At 42.2% G+C, this 16471-nt stretch overlaps 1 protein-coding gene across 3 annotated transcripts; it reads left to right on the top strand.

The window, feature by feature from the left end:
* The first annotated feature begins 9248 nt into the window (after positions 1-9248).
* Positions 9249-15735, top strand: tmem128 (transmembrane protein 128). 3 transcript variants are annotated; one of them, XR_002836706.2, is made up of 6 exons: positions 9249-9393; positions 11510-11642; positions 12392-12553; positions 12808-12916; positions 13124-13188; positions 14211-15735. XR_002836706.2 is itself a non-coding variant. In XM_023799925.2 (5 exons), exons 1-4 carry the CDS (start codon positions 9285-9287, stop codon positions 12905-12907), a joined length of 504 nt encoding a protein of 167 aa, XP_023655693.1. In that variant the 5' UTR covers positions 9249-9284; the 3' UTR covers positions 12908-12916; positions 14211-15735. The 3 variants fall into 3 exon arrangements, 1 of the variants encoding a protein (XP_023655693.1); XR_002836705.2 differs by having other exon boundaries at positions 13124-13233; XM_023799925.2 differs by lacking the exon at positions 13124-13188.
* The last annotated feature ends 736 nt before the right edge of the window (positions 15736-16471 follow it).

The following is a 16471-nucleotide window of genomic DNA, read 5'->3' as shown; positions in this document are numbered from 1 at the left end:
TCCACATTTGTTTACTTAGAAGATGCCTGAATTCAAAGCAGGCAAGGATCTGAAAGTATTCATCTCAGGAATGTTGGCTTTGGGCGGCACACTGGGTTTATGATACTGTGCCTGTGATTGAAAGGGTGCTGGTTCAAATCCTGGAGTTGGCAGAGTGATTTCGCTCTTGGGTCCTTGAGCAACCCCTCTAACCCGGTTAACAGACCCTGTTTTCAGTTGTATGCCACTTTGGTTTAATGCATTTGATAAATTATTGTTGGATTACGGGCCTAGCAGTTATATGATTAAGTTGCCAGCCATGAGACTTGCACCGATGCCCAGCTGGCATAGTCACAGAGCACCAACACTCCAAGCTACACACTACCCCAGCGGTAGATTTCTGCTGCCTTTTCTGGCATCATAATTGCCTTCAGAACCTCTGTCTCCCAGCATGGAGCATTTCCCCCTTGTATGATCAATGAGGGTCGTTATTCTTGGCCCCTGGGCTGGAACTCTTTCTTTCTCAGTGACGCGGAACAATGGGGCTGCCTTTCTTTTGATATGTAACCCGATAGGTGTTAAACCGGGAGGGAAACATGTCACACGGGAAGATATCTGACCTTACCTGAGGGCAGTTAGATGTACAGCTATACAAAGGGTTAAGGAGGGTCTTCAGCAGGTGAAGATCTTGATTCCTAGTAAAGGTCCTTTCCCATTACAGGATTTTTTTTCAGGAACTTTTGTTACATTCACCCCTTAGGAACTTGGCATGTGTAGTTCCTGGGAGGTAGTTCCTGAACCTGTTTCGTAGTCCCTACGCTTGGGTAGGTATTATTCGTCGATCAGTCACTCCTGGGGTGGGACTTACAATGATCAACTTGGTTAGCTGACCAGAAGTACGAACTCCAACTTCAAAGTTACAGGGAAAAGAGATAGAAGTAGTGCAGTGAAAATGGAGCAGATGGGATTATTTTTGTATTTTAGTTACATTACATGTATTGATGTATGCATCCTCTCCATACTTCTACTCTGAAATATTTGATCACCACAGTTCAATGTAAAAGTGTTTTTTTTTTTATATAGTAGCGCACTTCAGCACTTCAGCTTATCTCTAATTGTCTAAGGGATGTACAGTGCTGGATGTCAAACAATTTCAAACTTAAGACAAAACTGATATTATCTTTGGGACACCAGAGTTATAGCAAGTGATTGGGCCCGCCGTCAGCTAATTTACACAACCATGTAAAAAATCTTGGTATTATCTTCGATTCTACTCTTAAGTTTGATAAATAAACTCAATGGTTCATGGTGGTTTCTTTCAACTTAATATAGAGAAACTCAGACATATCTTGTCATTTAAGGACTTCGAAACAGTGATCAGCGTGATCTTTTATCTCATCTCGTGTTTAGTACTGTAATTCTCTCTATTTGGGAAGCTGTCATTCAAGCTTGGCCCATCTACAGTTGGTCCAGAATGCAGCTGTGAGATTCGTAACAGATACCAAGAAAAGAGAAAGCATTACTCCCACATAGAGCATTACTCCTGCATAGAGCATTGCTCCCGCATAAAGCATTACTCCCACATAGAGCATTACTACCATATAGAGCATTGCTCCCACATAAAGCATTACTCCCACATAGAGCATTACTACCATATAGAGCATTGCTCCCACATAAAGCATTACTCCCACATAGAGCATTACTACCATGTAGAGCATTGCTCCCGCATAAAGCATTACTCCTGTATAGACCATTACTCCTGCATAAAGCATTACTCCCATATGAAGCATTACTTCCACATAAAGCATTACTCCAGTATAGACCATTACTCCCACATAGAGCATTACTCCCGAATAGAGCATTGCTCCTGTATAGAGCATTACTCCCACATAAAGCATTACTCCTGTATAGACCATTACTCCCACATAAAGCATTACTCCTGTATAGACCATTACTCCCACATAAAGCATTACTCCTGTATAGATCATTACTGCCGCATAAAGCATTACTCCCGTATGGAGCATTACTCGCAGTGCTTGTATCCATGCAGTGGCCGCCGGTCAAATATAAAGGTGAATTTAAAGTTTAATTATTTGTTTTAAAGTTCTTCATAACATGGCTACATCTCTGACCTTATCAGTCTCCATTCTAATGCTCAAGCCCTACAATCCTCTAGCCAGATGTTTTTAGATGCTCCACGTTCTCACTTGAAGTTTAAAGGTTATCGTGCCTTTTTGGTAGCTGCTCAAAGACTCTGGAACAATCTTCCTTCCTCCATAAAATTGTACCCTACAATAGATATTTTTAAAGCCTATTTATTTTCCCAAACAGTTCAGCCACTTTAAAGACTGAAGTCGGCTGTCTGTTCTGTCTTGGTTTCTTCTGTCTTGGTGTCATTTATTTATGTTTTTCTTTTTCATTTAATCTGGTAGTTGTTTATTTTACCTACATTTTTAAATTTCTTATAGCTTTGGCTTTTACTCTTAGTTATAAATTACCTATAATTTGTAAATCTCAGTTTTACATTACTTACTCTCTCTTTTAAATTGTTTAAATGTTTACATTAGGTGATTTTATTGTGCGGCACTTTGGTTGACATTTGCTGTCTTTTAAGTGTGCTATATAAATTAAGATGACTTCACTTGACCAACGTTTCCTTGTCTCCTCTGTATTATAGTGGGGCACCATATTTTTGGACCATGTGATCAATCCCCATAATATCTAACAAATAACTAACAAAACAACTTGGTCATCCTCCATTGATTTGAGCTGGCAGTATAGTTTCATTTAAAATTGCGTATGAAGTTTAACCGGTGAGTTAAATCTCTTCGTATTTGGTCACCTCCCATGTTTATTTAGCATAAAGGTCACAGTTACTGTGTGGTGGGGAAGCGACACAGAACAACAAAAGTTTCCGGTCGAGAAACTCAGAACCAGGAACCAGGCTCCTGAACTTCAGTGGGAAAGCGTCTTATGAGTCTCTGGAAGAAGATCCATGCTTTGTAGAAGCTTCAGGGTGTTGTACCTCCAACTTCCGCAGCCTCACTGACCTGTCAGTCTGGAGGAAATGGCATTTCTAAGGCAGTGTATAACCTGGTGTGAGAAGCAGACACTAATGTGTCACAATCTGGATCAGCAGTCTGGCTTCAGGAAGCGTTGGGTTCAGCTCATCCCACATGCAGCATTTCGGACTTATTGAGCCAGTCAGCCAGCACCGCTGAACATCATCTTCTGTGCTCACTGTCCTCATATTCTAGCCTGAGTGAAAAGCAGCTGAAGATGCCTCCCCCAACACCATCATGTAAAAACATTCATCCAACTGGCGAATTGTTCCTTCGTTCCGTATTGATTTTTTGGCCACATCAGCAACTTGCAGCCCCACAGCTCCTCAGTGCTCTGGCTGCCGGGAAACTGACTACATATCTTCAGGGATTAATTATTGGTGAGGTGGGGCACAGGGGTGAATTTGACTCTTGCACAGTGCAGGCTAATGCACATTCCTCTGTGCCTAGATCAAGGTTTCTTTGGCCACGGACACAGAAGACCCATAGAGGCAAGTCCCTGGTGTGGGCCTCCTGTTCCGTTTCAGTACCGACTGACCCCTCCTTTCTGGTCACACACACACACACATACACACACACTCACACCCGCACAGATAGACATACACGCTTCGGACGGACGCTGCAGGAGATATCTCCTTCTTCATAAAGTCCTGCTAATCCTCCGGGTCTCATTCTGGTCTTTATTCATCCTGGTGCTTACCTGTAATTATATATCACATACCTTCAGTATTAGAGAGGCTGTGACTTGTGTTCATTTGTGTTTTCTGGTTGAAATGAGGTTTTAAGCCCTGGTATTAATGTATGCTGGACTTCAAAGGCAGTAAAGCAATCCCACCTCATATTGACTGTATGTCAGGTAAAAGTTAATCTTATCTTCCGATACGCATTAACCTATTTACAGGACCCTCACAAGACAGGACACCAGGAAAATATCTTTGTCCTGGTCCATTTTATGAGGATCCAGGAACTTTGCTGGGATATTTATAAAAGCAAATAATCTCGGGTGTACCTGTCGCGTTTAAAGTTTTCAATAATAAAATCTCATTTATATTTTCATAACAACTGTAAGATTTAAAATCAATATCTAAATTGAATTAGGTGTAACTGGACCCTCGGTTAAATATGAAGAAAACACAACATCCAACTTGGAGAAGGTTGGTGACCACTGGTCTTGATTATCCCCAGCAGAGTAAACTCTTTTGAGCATTGACCCTCCTGACCAGTAGGGGCATGGCAGTCCATTGTGTGAATTCTTTGAATCACAGGCAGCACAATGAGCTCAAAGGTAGCACAGTGTTGTGAGTGAGGTGTTTCCACATGGACCCAGACTAGACAAGGAGCATGTAAATCCCTTGAGATCTGCAGAGTCTGAAGTGCCCAGGAAGCTTTGAATAGCCTGTTTATGAGGGGATGGGGGGGTGATGTATATATTGACCTGTTACATGATAGGGGTCAGAACATCAACTGGATCGTGACTTTCCAGGCCAAATATGCTCAGGCTCATCACTTAATGATGTAACGTCTCTGTCTGAGAACATCCAAATGCTGAGAGAGGATTAAAATCACAAAGAGGATTATTTGTAAGTAATTATTTGGTGGAAATGGGCCTTCAGCGTCTTTGTAAGTCGTTCAGAGAGCTGGGCAGAAGGGGGGCACTTCTGGGCTAAACACTCTCCAGGGCCATCAGAGATTCAGACACACCTGACTGAACTGCAACTTCACCTCTCTAAGCCTCATATCCCAGCCTTTCCGTTCATTATTTCTGCCCTTCTACACCATTTATGCTCCTATGTTTTCATGTAGCCATTCTTAAAGGAGAGCTGACCTGTCTTATGGCACACTGGCTTGACCAAGAGGTGCCGTTGAGACACAAAGGGAACGAGGAAAGTTGAAGGCATGAACACGAGGATAAAATGGCGGGGATATCTTTGGAGTAAAATGGCGGGGATATCTTTGGAGTAAAATGGCAGGGATATCTTTGGAGTAAAATGGCCGGGGATATCTTTGGAGTAAAATGGCCAGGGATATCTTTGGAGTAAAATGGCCGGGAATATCTTTGGAGTAAAATGACCGGGGATATCTTTGGAATAAAATGGCCGGGGATATCTTTGGAGTAAAATGGCTGGGGATATCTTTGGAGTAAAATGGCGGGGATATCTTTGGAGTAAAATGGCAGGGAATATCTTTGAAGTAAAATGGCGGGGATATCATTGGAGTAAAATGGCAGGGATATCTTTGGAGTAAAATGGCCGGGGATATCTTTGGAGTAAAATGGCCGGGGATATCTTTGGAGTAAAATGACCGGGGATATCTTTGGAGTAAAATGGCCGGGGATATCTTTGGAGTAAAATGACCGGGGATATCTTTGGAGTAAAATGGCGGGGATATCTTTGGAGTAAAATGGCAGGGATATCTTTGGAGTAAAATGACCGGGGATATCTTTGGAGTAAAATGGCCGGGGATATCTTTGGAGTAAAATGACCGGGGATATCTTTGGAGTAAAATGGCCGGGGATATCTTTGGAGTAAAATGGCTGGGGATATCTTTGGAGTAAAATGGCGGGGATATCTTTGGAGTAAAATGACCAGGGATATCTTTGGAGTAAAATGGCAGGGATATCTTTGGAGTAAAATGGCAGGGATATCTTTGGAGTAAAATGGCAGGGATATCCGGCTTACTGTGATGACAGGAGCGTTTCCCCTCTCCGTTGTCTTATCTAGCAGCACTGCTGTGGACTACAGGTATCATTTTAGTGAAGGAGATTTTCTGTGGCTTTTTGTTTCCAAAACTGAGTAAAGTAAATCTATCATGCAATTTATAGTCAGGTCCAGGTTCTATGTGTTAATGAAACTTTACCTTCTAGTTATTAAAGATTAAACCCTTTTTCCCAAAGCAGGGGATATCTTTGGAGTAAAATGGCAGGGGATATCTTTGGAGTAAAATGGCAGGGATATCTTTGGAGTAAAATGACCGGGGATATCTTTGGAGTAAAATGGCAGGGATATCTTCGGAGATGTACAGTGGTGTACAGGTTAACGTCATTGGATACATTCCAATGGTAATGAGGAAAGGCTGATATCTGAAAAGCATGTTCAGCATCTGCCAGTCAGTTTTTCACTTATATATGTATCTGAGTGCTTACGCTGAAGCTGACCTGCTCCATGAGCACCTGCCCCCCCCCCCCCTTCTGCATGCTGCACTGAGTCGCCCCCTCACCCCCCTCCCAGTAGCTACAGGGCCAGCTGAGGTGAGCCAAGCATAGGCAGCGGCCACCCTTACACCAGGGCGGTACTCAAATTCTGCCGGCAGGAGTTCAGATCAGTATGCAGGGATAATCTTACCCCCTCCCTGGTCTGCGCTGACAGATTCTTGCCAGTTGCTGGTCAGTGGGGGTTTGGGTTGCAGGGCACGGCAGCATAGAGGAAAAGTATGTAAAACTATACATTCACTGATAAGCACCTCTTCCAAGCTGACTGGGGTGTATTGTCTCAAGAGAAAAGCCAATAAGGCAGATTTGAATTTTCCAAAATTATGCTTAAAATGAATTTCTTTCAATTGCTCTAAGTTTAATTTCCAATTTGCTTACTTTGCTCTTGTATAGAACTACAGCCCGGTGAAAGTGTCCCATTTCACGAGCCCATCCTAAATGTCCTGTGGCCCTCTGAACGCTTCCAGCTGCATGTGCTCACGGCAGCTGGGGGGATTATAAACTCCGGCTTACTGTGATGACAGGAGCGTTTCCCCTCTCCGTTGTCTTATCTAGCAGCACTGCTGTGGACTACAGGTATCATTTTACTGAAGGAGATTTTCTGTGGCATTTTGTTTCCAAAACTGAGTAAAGTAAATCTATCATGCAATTTACAGTCAGGTCCAGGTTCTATGTGTTAATGAAACTTTACCTTCTAGTTATTAAAGATTAAACCCTTTTTCCCAAAGCTATAAATAGCATGCAACAAGAAACCATATATTCATGCGTCAAAGAATTGACCTACAAACCCCAGTTAGTCTGATGATGTTCACTGGACTGAATGTCAGCTAACTGTAAATAATGCATATGTCACCTCGCAGGGGCCGCCACGGCCCCCGGGGCCCGGCAGGCCACAGGGATACCCGACTGGGGGCTGGAGCACCGCCCGCTCCGCACCTCTGCTTAATCTCTAATCTGCTTTTGGGAAACAGTGCTACACAAGGTTCAATCTCTTCGTATTTGGTCGCCCTTTGTTCTATTAAAGTGCATCACCCCCCCCCCCCCCCCCCACACTTCTCTTTCTTCCTCCCCCCCCCCCATCCCCCCGGTATCATTTGCTCCTAAAAGTCTTTTGCACCTGAAACCCTGATCCTCTTAAAGTCAGCTTGCCAACAAACCTTCCTCTGTAGTTTTTAAATCTATTGTGTCTTATGCACATCAGAATTTGGCCCACGGGTTATGGAAATACTAGCCCCCCCCCCCCCCCCACCAATGTCCGAACATGGCCTACAGCAATACCAGCCTTTATCAAACCTTTCTTGGCATGCTTGCTCGCTGCATTCTGGGTTCCTTTTTCACTCTGGGTGTTCATTGCTTTTGCAGTGGCTACTTCAAACACAGTGACCCTAAATCAGCGGGATGGAGCGAGATGGGATCGCAGCCAAACGCAGGACGGGACAGCACTCACTTATCTACTCCGCTTTCTAGGAAACTCACAGGGAATTTGCAATACACAGCCATCCTGGAACTGTCATATTTAGCCTGGCAACAGTGCTCTGAACCCCTCACTGTCTCTTTCAGAAATGTGACAGTCTGTTCATCTCTATTATAAAACGGCCCTTTAAATAAATTATTATTGCAGGGAGGTATGTTGGCTGGTGGGTAGCACTGTTGCCGCATGTAATACAAGCAGGGGCACCATAAAGCAGGGGAAAGTTAGGACGATTCCAATAAATAACTGGATTGGATTGGAAAATAACTGGATTGGTCTGGACTGGGGGTCCAATATGATATGCCTTCATAGGGCATAGCAATGCCCCTGCATGCAGGTGTCCTCCTGTGACGACACCCGGCACATATCCTTCCGTTTTACCCTGTGCTCCTACCGTGACCCTTCTACACCAGGGGTCACCAACCTTTTGGACACTGAGAGCTACTTCACGGGTACTGAGCCATACCAAGGGCTACCAGTTTGATACACTCTTCTTAAATCATGTATAATAAACATGTTTTAAATGCTTTTTTAAAAGATATTGTCATTTTCAAATCTATATAAATGCAAATGTGATTAAAGAAGAATAGCAACAGGATAAAATAAAATTTTAGACGCTGCTCACTGGTGAGGTGTGCTATTTTTAGAACAGGTCCGTGAGCGACTCATGTGGTCCTTGGGGGCATCCTGGTGCCCGCGGGCACCATGTGGGTGACCCCTGCTCTACAGGATAAGCAGCTGGAAGATGCATGAATGGGCAATGGGTAACAATACAACTTACTAAGAATTAAAAGCCTAGAAATGGCAGCAAAAACAGGATTTGGTTTATATAATAAAATATTACAGTGCCAGTGATGTATCAGGCTAAATGGCAAAATATAGACCTCGGTGATGGCAACAACATCTCAAGTTTAAAATTTATAAATGCAGCATTTTGAGGTGATACTAATGACACCTTGAATTATACAAATGGAACATAACATGAGTGTATGGATATGTATGAGTAACAAACTGTTCCTGTAGTATAAAGCTGAACTTGAGCTGTGGTCTCACGGTAGATAAACACTGAGAGACAGAATACCATGTATTTCCACAGTTGCCTCACAGGTCTTACGTACATGAACTTGTCCCGTTCCTCTCTACTTGGCATCTGTCTTTTCCTGCGTCAATCTTTTCACCCTCATTGCCTCTGGTTGTGAGCTCACCCACTGACCGCTCATTACGCAACTCATATTCTGTCACTCGGTGCTCATTGACTCTAAGAAAGTTAGTTACACTAAATGGAGTGCCTTGCTGTTGACCCATGCACACACACACACACAAGTTTAATACTACAAAAAATAAAGAAAATCTACTAGTTATTTCTGTTTGTATTTTATAACACCTTTCTCATATTTATAAAACCATTTCCAACACTCGTTGCTCCTAGGTGTGGGGTGGGGTGGGGGATGCCTCCCCCAACAGTAGAGTAAACGCACTCTTGTAATTCGCGTGATATAACTTTAAGGTTACCGCGCAACGGCGTTCAACAGGAAGCCGGAAGTCGGCGTCTTTCACAAGCAACATGGCGGACGCGTTAGCAAACAGCGAGCTGCAAAGTCTTCGGAATCGTTTCAAAAAAGATGCAGAGTTTGTTTTGCGCGGGGTTTCTGAAAATGACACTGGAGAGAAGAGTAAGTGTGAGCCTATTATATGTTGGTTGGAAAACCCTCCGTATCAACACAGAAATTAATATTCATTCAAATATAAAAAAATAACACAGACTGCTAAACCGCTAAATGTTTACTAAAAGTTAAATTCCAGTGGCCTGTACTACGAAGCGAGGTTACTGGCTTATCGGGGTAACTTGTCGGATTTAAGGTACCACAGTTTAAATGGACTTCATATTCGTTCACTTACATTTTGCCCAGACTACCTTAAATCCGACAAGTTACCCCGATAAGCCAGTAACCCCGTTTCGTAGGACGGGCCACTGGTGTCTGGTTAGAGGAAACTCGATTAAGTTTATGTATCTAATCTATTTTTCTCCCTGCCCAACTGGCTTGTAATACAAACTCATAGCCAGTTCTGATAAAGTACCTTGCAATGGTGATTTGTGGCTTTTCGGTGGCCTAATTACCATGCTGCAGTTGTGTTCACTGCACTATAATAGCCATTTTATTGCCAAGCAATTGCAAATTAGTAATAATTTTCAGCGTTATTTGGCGTGGTAAGTAATTTAACTAGTCTCTTTAATCTCCAGCGTGCAAGACCTGATTTTTGGTTCAGATGTCACTTTCAATAACCAATTGTAATGCACCCTTACTATGCCAAGAAAATTAACTAACTAAGGGTTCTGGGTCCCATTTCAAAGCAGTGTAGAAGTGATTTGTGATGGACTGAAGCTGCTTGCTTTTCAGGAAGCTGGCACTATTGATGTCCTCCTATTCGTGCCAGTTCAGAGAGCCTTCCTAGGTGGCTTTCCAAACAAATGTTTTTGGGGCTTGAGGTCTGGACACGGGTTCCTTCATCCGTGTGCTTCACAAACGGCTTGTCAGTAGGCTTGACTCACGTGTGCTAACATCAGGCATTCTCAGTCTCCAAGGCTCCTCCTTGCCCTACAGGAATCATAAAACACATAATATGAGTACTTTGTGCAGCAGCCGTTTCTCCAGATTGACATCACCTTGGAGATCTTCCCCCCGTACTCTTCCAGTATCTAGCCCAATACGGTCCTAAGTTGTATTACATTGCAAAAATTCATGTTTGTCTTCAATTTATGTCAGTCACAGTTTGTGGCTCTAATATAATTGGAACACCCAGAATTAAGTTTCTAGTGACAGAGTAAAGTGGCTGCAAAGCTCCAACAATATATTCATTGCATGCCATAATAAAAAGCTATGAGACATGTTTGTTTCCTTGAATGGTTTCTTATATATGCAAGTGTTAAGCTGGTACCGGTAAGTTAGAGTGTGTGAGGCCATTAAATGGCTCTCTGTTGGTGTAGATAGTGCTTGGTTGTTCTTTGAGGGCAGAATTTGGCACAGTGCCATACTGCTGATTGTTCTGCCTGGCCTGCATTGCCCTGACCATCTAATGGTTCGGTTGAGTGTTGGCACATTGCCGGCCTGCAGCTGTTTTTCAATTCGGCCATCGTTGGCTGTCACAGGATACACTGAATTTTGTAACTGCTTCCTGGAATGGGTTTTGAGGGTGTGGCTGGAACTTGTCACTGTTTCATGTTAACGGAAGATGGCACAGCAGATGAAGTTTGTCTTGTCGGCCTTTTCGCAGAAGCTGACTTTGTCTGACATTGTCAGTGTCCTGAGCCCTGTAGCTACTGCTAAGATGACAAATGGAGCCTGAACATCGCCGGGAATTCTGTTCTAACATCTGCAATTAGTGCCTTTTTATGCCCCCAAGCACAGCGAGCCTCACCATGTTTCCGGAAACTTCCGTTGCCATCGCCACATTAGTGCACGGAAATGAGGTCGATTTGATGCCTCCGCACAAAGTTACACCCATATGTTTAATACACTGGTTTTCAAACTGGTCCTTGGGGGACTGCCCTCCCAGTAGGGAACTAAGAGGGAGGAAAAACATGGACTGTATGGAGGTCCCCCCCCCATTTTGCACTTTTTGGGATGCAAGCAGTCAGGCTGTGTTATTCATTGGTGATTAATAGTTCATTGATTGGCTGATACCAGAAGTGAATGGAGTTTGAGGGAATTCACCCTCCGACATGCTATTCTGTTTATTACCCATGAGAGATGGCCAGACTTAAGAATAAAAGTGTGCTGTGTCTTTCAGGTCCGGAGGACAAAGATGCAAAACCTCTCCCTCGCTTTAACCGTCACTCCATCTTCTGGATTGTGGCTTCCATCGGGCTGACTTACTACACTGATTTCTTCTCTGTCCTTATGAAAGACGAGAACATTAAAAGGTAAAATTGTTGCGTCATGCTTCATAAACACTTGTCTTGTAAGCTTGAGAAGGAATATGATAATGAAGCAAGGTTCTGAACTTCCTCCTTCATTGCACTGTCATGGGGGAAACAGTGTTGCCCTTTTAAGAAGTTGTCAGTGTCGTCATGCTCTTCTTGGAGACGTGTTCTGAGGATTAAATAAATGTGGCTACCATTCTGTGCTGGGTAATTAAGCAGGGTAATGTTTTGCTAATGAAACACTGTGAAGTTCAGTGGGTAGTAGGTCATATTTTCATGGTAATTGTGAATCAGCCGCCTTGATTCATGGTTTTTCCCACAAGTCTTGTCTCAATATCTGACCTTTGTTCTATGTTCAGCATGCAGGGAAAAAGCAAATCTTGCCATAAATGATTCAATTTGTTTCAAAACAGGTGCGTGTCCGGCTTTAGCTAACCCCCGACACCTTCCTAGGTCTGATCCCATTTTGGCCTTACTGGACAGTGTAATCATCCCTCTCTTAATTAACCTACCTGCAAAGTGCTGCTGTGGCATGGAGCCCATGTATGTGCTGTCATAGTGAAATCCCACGGATGTTGCCGCATGGTGGAGGCGGAGTCTGTCACCCCTATTGTTTTTGTATGTTCTTAACATTAATCATTCATCTCTGAAAGGGGAGATTCATTTTATCATGACATCAGTCTGCACCATCTCCATCCCCACTGTGTGGCCACTCTGTCCACCCATCTGCCCGTCTCTGTCCCCGCCAGCTGGTGGTTCAGCGTGGGTGTGGCCCTGCTGGGAGTGAGCCTGGCAATGGCGCTCTTCAGCATCGTCTACCTCGACTGGTTCCGGGGGGTCCGGCAGTATGACGTTCAGTACCCAGCCATCGCACCCGTGACCACTGCCGCCTTCATCGCTTCCTCCTGCAGGTGAGCTCACCCCAGGGGGTGGGCCCAGCACATAGATGAACCACTGGGGAAGCTCGGGGTGTTTATGGGTGTTTTTGGAGACATCAGAAGAAGGTGTGAGCATTAAGTATAATTTAAGAATAAATTTTCTGAATAGGCCCATAACTGTTGCTAATTCTAGTTTTAGTTTTGAAAATCCAGTATTAATCACTTAGCGGAGGGCCCGTATGATTTTTATGACCCCTAAATTAACACTACCGTCGCCTCTCCTTCAGCTTCAATATAGCACTTTGGCCCGTGTGGTCAATCTGCACTCCCATTATCCTCTTCACCCAGTTCATGGGAATTGTGATGTTCATCTCCCTACTTGGCTGAGATATGAAGGTATGGACAATCTTTGTTGTAGGACATGGTGATGTGAACCGTTCTGTTGGTTCAGAAGTAAACCAATCCAGGAACCTTCAGCAGTTTAATGACAAGCTGATAAACAGATTTCAGCATGGTTTCTTTTTTGTATTTGGTCTAGTTGTTCATTAGGTGCCTTTATCCAAAGCAGTCGACATAACTCACGTGTTGCCCTCTACCCTTTAGCCACCTGGATGTGTCTAGTGATCCAACTAGAGTTACCTTGCTCAAGTCTCTCAGCGAGGACAGCGGTATGATGGTATTATGGTATACCCTGGTATTTAGAAGTCCCAAAGGTATTACTTTTAATAATGTGAAAAATACAGACGCTGATGTGTCTATTAAACTGATGCAGAGATGCTGCACTGAGGCAATGCACTGTAGTGCACAGCATTAGTGGTGACTGGAGCCTCCCTTAATTACGGGAAGAAAAAAAAAATGACAGAATAACACACACTGTATGCCACAAAAACAAAACGCACCGTGAATGCACTGTAAACTGTTGGAGCATGAGCAGCATATCTGACACCAAGTGTGCATGCAGCTGCAGATCGCACAGTGACAGTGGTGTCAATAAGTGAAGGCTGATCTTTTTAACTCTTCAACAAGGAGTTGTCTTCCTGTTTCCCTGCCCCTCAAGTTGCACACTGATGAGTCCATTTAGGCTCTCTGGTTCTGGAGTTTACAGTAGCCTACATAATTTTTTTTTTTAATTAAATAACAGCATATATCGTAGACCAGGGTCAAATGTCTAGAAGGTATGATGGTATAAAAAAATAAATACCGCCCAAGCCTATTGCAAGCTGAATGCTTAGTGTCTGGATCCTCAGTCAGTCATGTTATATGAAGTGGCTATTGCTGTGCTTTCATGTTCTTTTGCTTCTTAATATCATTATGATGTGTTGATCATCATCATAATTTAGAGATTGTTTAAACACCCATAAAATAATTACATATCTTAATGATTTACTGATGCTAATGATTGAATATTCTTACTATTATGTGAGGTCCAGTCAATGTCAATTTAATGAGGTTCCATGCCGTAAACTGGGATTTATCATATCATCTAGATCATAATTTAACAGGGTTAAAAAAGGTTTGATAACCACTATCCCAGAAGGGTCTGTAGCTTGTTCATATGTGCAATACAAGCTGCATAAAACACTGTAATTACCTTTTCATGAAAAGGCAGCAGTAGCCCTTTTAAGAAACTAGATAACTGTTTTGTTTAAATAAAATGTAATTATTTCTCTTGTGTCCTTCTGTTACGCAGGGCTCTTCTGAAGAAGCACATACCACTGAACTCAAGATCAACTTGAAAAAAATGTGTATATTCTGTATTGGTTTAACCTGCCACACTTATTTTGTATCTGCTACTCAAAAGACCTGACTTTTCTATTGATTTGTAGGATGTTTCTGTATAGATTTCTGGGGCAGGCATAGCTGTCCAAAACAGATAGTTACTTGCAGCGCTTCCATGAAAGACAGGCTTGCTGTAAGCAGCAGTGCTGCGTGTGCCTCTGTGGCTTTTTGTGTTTTTGCTGCTGTTTCTAGTACAATATGAATGCCCTAACATCATTGCAATAACGTTCAACACAACATTTCCATAAGCATAACGTTCAGTACATTTCTCAGAATTGGGTGTAGCCTGCTGTACATGAATAGGATTACCTAATGTCGTGCAAGCAATGTTGTTTGTTTGTAGGTGTTGTCATTCAACGGAAGGTATCATAGTTTTGGAAAGGGCTCCAAGATTGCCATGACAAAACCATAATGAAAAAATCATGCTCCACATTTTGGAGTAGCCACCTTGTGGACGTTTAAGCAACTTCATGCTAATTAAGACACTGATAATGTTGATTCATTACAGTGCTTGGTGTAATTTGATGGCAGGTTACTATAACAACCCCAGGAGTAAACACTAAACATATGTGATTTCCTACCAAGCTGTCCACCATTACTCATGCTGTATCTCAACGTGGGTTTCTGTATGGCGATTTTTCAGCTATTCCACTGCGTCACCTTGATGAATAGCCTGTACAAATGAGAAAGTCACACGTTACGTGACCTTAGTGACAAACTCCCCATTGTCAAGATTTAACTTTGGCTAACCTGTAGGACAGTTACATTTTAACCTTGCACAACACATTCACTTGATCTTAGTTGCTGAATTCAATAACTTTTTGTATGATCTATGATCGTTTTCACATATACAATGGCAATTGGAGCTGCTCATTTTCTCTGTTTAGTTACATTCATAGCTTTATATTTGCTTATAAATCTGGGGCTCAGGTGTACAGTTTTTTTTATTTTTGGCACAGATTTTTGTATAGTATGAGATGACTCATGAGTAAAGCTTTTCACACTAATTTTAGTCATTTGCAATCTATAAGTAGTTTTGAGAAATTGAATTATATATTACAGATTTGCGTACTTATGCAGTAGTAATCCTTAAAAAAATTTTTTTTAAAAAACCTAATATTGTATTTGTATTATATCCCTGCATGCAAACATCTGTATTTTATAAATATCCTGTGCGTAGCCAATTTCTCACATTTGCATTTCAGGATATTTTCTTAGCTCTTTATATTTTTTTGTTAAAATTTATCTTCATACACTGCTCAGAGCTTTTTGTGTGTAATTTTCATGTCATTCAGATGCAATTGAAAATAAAACTAATTACTTCATAAATAATTAACATGTACTTTACAAACAGCAATGATGTAATGCAGAAAATGCTGTCTTTGCATTGCTGTTGTATCAGTAAGACACCAATAAATTGTCTTTTGGGTGCAGGTCATCTGGTTCAAGAAGACTGGAGAAAAGTTAGCCAGCATCCTCTATAGGCCTACCACTTAAACTCATAAAAAAATATTCTGGTTTGACCAATCAGGCAATATTGATACAACACATTTAGTTGGATATTAAATTGAACTTGTCCTTGTCCACCAAAAACTGCCAGCTATCTGGGACAGGTGAGCAGTTTAAAACTTTTCAAGCCAGGGTCCCTAGATTAATTGCATGTTACCCCCTCCCATCTGAAGACTGAATCTGAATTAATGATGTGACAAGGATTTGAAAAGTCACTAAGTCTGGGATTTCTTAAAAAATAAAAAGTTATGTGCACTATGAACTCCCTTCCTCGGAAAAAAACACTTTTTAAATTCATGCAACAGATTTTACTGAAACACTTCATCTGAAACTACTGGTTATTACACATGGACGGGCTTGGGCTGGAATCAATAGACTGAGTTTAGGTTGTTCATTTTGTTCACATTTTCCCGGAGGTGAAAGAGAATGGGATCTATTGAGAAGGTGTACCGGCATCAGTTTCACTAAATTACGCTGCAGTCTGTAATTTGCCACACGTTGGCATTGTAACTGACGACAAGGTTAAAACCATACATATTAAAACGAAAAAATTAAGTATACTATTTTTTATTTGTCCTGTAGTTCCTCGATCCATTCTTCCACCATTTCCACAAACCCGTACGTTTTGGTACATTTTATTACGATACACAAAACTGTAGTGAA

Source organism: Paramormyrops kingsleyae, chromosome 12, assembly GCF_048594095.1.
Source record: "Paramormyrops kingsleyae isolate MSU_618 chromosome 12, PKINGS_0.4, whole genome shotgun sequence".
NCBI lineage: Eukaryota > Metazoa > Chordata > Actinopteri > Osteoglossiformes > Mormyridae > Paramormyrops > Paramormyrops kingsleyae.
The sequence above is the reverse complement of the archived record's forward strand: the minus strand, read 5'-3'. Positions and strand labels throughout refer to the sequence as shown.